At 46.0% G+C, this 3,583-nt stretch overlaps 1 protein-coding gene across 2 annotated transcripts; it reads right to left on the bottom strand.

The window, feature by feature from the left end:
• Positions 1 to 534: 534 nt before the first annotated feature.
• LOC119362379 (D-ribulose kinase-like) lies at positions 535 to 3,189 on the bottom strand. Of its 2 annotated transcripts, none has more exons than XM_037627585.1 (8): positions 2,971 to 3,189; positions 2,655 to 2,863; positions 2,313 to 2,452; positions 1,964 to 2,228; positions 1,724 to 1,859; positions 1,532 to 1,620; positions 1,079 to 1,426; positions 535 to 958 (listed from the first exon to the last, which is right to left on the bottom strand). In XM_037627585.1, exons 1-8 carry the CDS (start codon positions 3,023 to 3,025, stop codon positions 758 to 760), a joined length of 1,443 nt encoding a protein of 480 aa, XP_037483482.1. In that variant the 5' UTR covers positions 3,026 to 3,189; the 3' UTR covers positions 535 to 757. The 2 variants fall into 2 exon arrangements, with proteins under 2 accessions (XP_037483482.1, XP_037483490.1); XM_037627593.1 differs by having other exon boundaries at positions 1,964 to 2,222; positions 2,971 to 3,185.
• Positions 3,190 to 3,583: the final 394 nt, after the last annotated feature.

Raw genomic sequence — 3,583 nt, forward strand, 5'->3', positions numbered from 1 at the left:
TCGAATTTCTCCCTCCTATGCTTTCTAATTATTTCTCCATTGAGTGTGTTTGCTAGTGCACACCAAGTGTTTGATACTTGTTCTGTGTGATTGGTTCAGAATTTCGCGGGGATGCGCAGAGGATAGATGGGGAAGTTTCACATCTGATTCTTCTTCATCAAGGTTACACCTTCCCCTATACTGGTTTTAGATTAGCTTTTGAAGTTGTATTTATCAGTGCACAAAGATTAACGCTTGTTCCTTTCAGTGGTGCAGAAAGATCTATGATAGGTTACTAGATCTGGTGGCAATTGGTTGATCAGGTGTGGGCGTGCAGCATGTCAATCTGGTTCTGCATATAGATGAGTTCAACTGCTTCTTCATAGACTTGCTTTATAAAACTGCATTTTTGACTACTACAGTTGTTTAGTTGCTAAGTTGCTAGCATTATGCGTCTGAACACCTAGCATAATTTATTTCTTCCTTCGTGCGTTGTTATCCCGTTATTGCTGTGATAATGAAATCCTCCCAGAAAATAATAAACCTGTCAAACCATTGAGTGAGACAAAATGTTATCTTGGCTACATAGTTCATACACCGTCCCTGATATACTTACATAATGTCAGTAAAGCAACAATTTTGTTGCACTTTGAATTTGCAAGGGTTGCAATGCTCGGTCTAGTTATGATTGTAGATTTTTTACTCATTTAAAAAGGGGTATATTGAACTCAATGATTCTACTGGGATTGAAAAGAAAATGGCACCCCTGAGTGTGTTTTCATGAGCCCGTGGTAGCACCCCTGAGTGCTAGCAATGCAGCTCCGTACGCCGCCTCTGTCTGCTCTGCCTTCCAAACAGGCACCCCAAGGACTCTCTCCCGGATTGCCGTCCACTTCTCATTCTGCGCGCCTCCCCCTGCCGTAAAGACCTCCTCCACCGGCGTTGCGCCGAGCTCCTTCAGCAGTTTGTACCCACTGGCCTGCATCCATATTTATATTCAGCAACATTTCAGTAACCAGTTCAGTTCGTACGAGCTACTGCTTATCTTTCTCGAAAAAGTGCTCCTGTTATCAAGGGCGCGAGAGTGTTAATTAGCGACCTCAATGTGCGCCATGGACTCCAATATGCCGTGCAAGTACTCGGCATCGCTGTCGGGTCGAGGCTCCAGCCTCGGCTCCATGTCGGGGTCAGAGACAGGGAACCTCTCGCCCTTCTTGGGCAGAGGGTAGTAGTCAAGAGGGGAAGGAGATGACGGGTCGATGTCCCTGCTCAGCGTCACCAGCTGGTCGTCGCTGAAGAGTTGCCGGAGCACCACACCCCCGCTGTTGGACGCCCCGCCGACGAGCCACTGGTCGTCCAGGCGGTGGCTGTAGACGCCGAACCTTGCGTCTTCCACGCGGACTCTGCTGACGAGCTTGATCGCGAGCGTTGAACCCAGCGACGTCACCTGATTGATTGATTGAGTACATGGTTCAATTAATCAGTACTACAATGTTGATAATTTCTTCAAGCACTTGCTTACGTACGGTTCATCAATAGAAGTGGAACTCACCGCTTTTCCTGGATCAGTGGTTCGTGCTGCAAGAAAGGCAGCGATGCTGTCGGTTGTCCCAGTACAGACCACACAGTCATTCGAAAAGCCTGATAATGCATATTTAGTCGTCTAAGATGAAGTAGTAATAATATTAGATTATTTCAACTGCATACCGTAGTAGTGAAACAAAAAAAATGTTCCTTAATTTACCATATTGTGAGCGCACATCTTCTTTGATTGGGCCAATGGGAACTCCGGGTGCTCTGACAGAAGAAGGCAACATGTGTGAGTATGGCTGTGACATGAGCCAGCTTGGGTATGACCCAGTCTCTGGATCATACCCTACCTACAGTAGGATCCATTGCAGGAAAATTTATAAGGGCCAACCCATTGCCTTCCGTACATAGAACCTATATATGTGAACTATTTGCAACAATGTAGTCCAGATACCTTGAGAGTATTGTTGTAATCACAAACGCCGTATTCTCCATGCAAAAGCCACAGCAGCCAGTCTGATTGGTGCATCAGTATCGCCGAATCATCGCCGCCATTCAAACAATGCTTGTTCCACCATGAGACGAGCTTGCATAGGGTGGACGAACCAGAGCACACTGTGTGATTTGCGGGAGCAATCGAGCTGATCATGGGCAGCGCATCAGGGAAGCTCTCATTGTAGAGGAAAGGGCCGGCAAGAAGCTCTCCATTGTTTCTGCAGCTTGCACAAAAAAGGCACTTACAATGCATTGGTCATCCGGTTTTATCATGGGCTGTATTGATGATTCGAGGAAAGTCAGCAAACCTATCAATGATGAGAGTGGTTGATGAAGTCCCATCAATGGAGATGGATGAGACTGATGGCTGGTGAACGGACGGAATGTCGCCAAGAAGCTGGAAGAGTGCTTCTCTCCAGGAGCTTGCCCAGTTGGTGGTTTGTCCAACCTGCCTAGCAAGTCTCCAACCAAAAGGATGTACATACAGGCTCATAATGAGTGGAAAAATGAATGAATAAAGTCTAGGTATGGATGCACGTATCATGATGGTAAGTTTGGTTTGAGGCAGGAAGCTAAGCAAAAGAACCTCCCCATGTCAACAAAGATACGATTTCTAGTTAAAAAAGGTTAGAGAGGTGACAGGCTCTTACAGCTGGGTAAGTTCTTTTGCCTTCGGAATGGATGGCCCCTTGCTTGTCGATAAGTGCGTATCTGGCGCCGGAAGTTCCAAAGTCTATCCCGAGGTACAGAGGCCTGCTGCCGCTTTCATTCCCCGGATGATCCTGTTGCTTGAGCATGGTGATCCTTATCCTCGACGTCGTAAACGCAAGGTTCTGCACCCTACTTAATCTTGACAATCCTGAAACGTTGGCAGGAAAAACGTACATCGAATCAAGTTTTTCGCTAGACACTGTTTAGAAACCTAATTTACTGGTGCGTACTAAAGTGTTGACTTGATTTAATTACCTCGTTTTGCAGGGAGGCGAGACAGCGGCTTCGCGGAGAGGCTGAGGATTGGCATGGTGGGTGGTCCGATCCCAAGTGCATTGGTCAGTTGCTGGGGTTGATTTGGTGGTAGGAAGAGACGATGGACCTTGTGAAGAAGAGGAGGTGATGCCTGTTGGGGAAGGATAAGGAACCTTTGGACACAAGACCACCGTTGTGGCTGTGGGTTATGGGGCTGGTCTAACTGAACCGAGTAGTGCGCCCGTTGTCCTCCAGCCGCTTCCTCTGCTCTATTGCTTCTTTTTCCGACTCTAGGGCTTCCAGTTGTTCTTCCTTGGTAAATGTTATATACATAAGCTGAAGTTTCGAAATGTTATATCCGTTATTTTGTCCACAAAATTTACTATGTTAGTGTGACAGTCTTCTGCAATAGACCCGCATTCTTTTACTATCATGTGTACATGCAATCAGGAGTTCAGGACTATTAAGCAAGCACTGTCGGTGCTTATTTATGCATTATTAGTTACAAATGCAGTTACACATTATTAGTTACAAATTCAGTTACCCATTATAATCTAAACTTATACTCCCTCCGTTCCTAAATATAAGACCTTTTAGAGATTCTACTATGAAC

This window comes from Triticum dicoccoides, chromosome 1A (assembly GCF_002162155.2).
Source record: "Triticum dicoccoides isolate Atlit2015 ecotype Zavitan chromosome 1A, WEW_v2.0, whole genome shotgun sequence".
In the NCBI taxonomy this organism is placed as follows: domain Eukaryota; kingdom Viridiplantae; phylum Streptophyta; class Magnoliopsida; order Poales; family Poaceae; genus Triticum; species Triticum dicoccoides.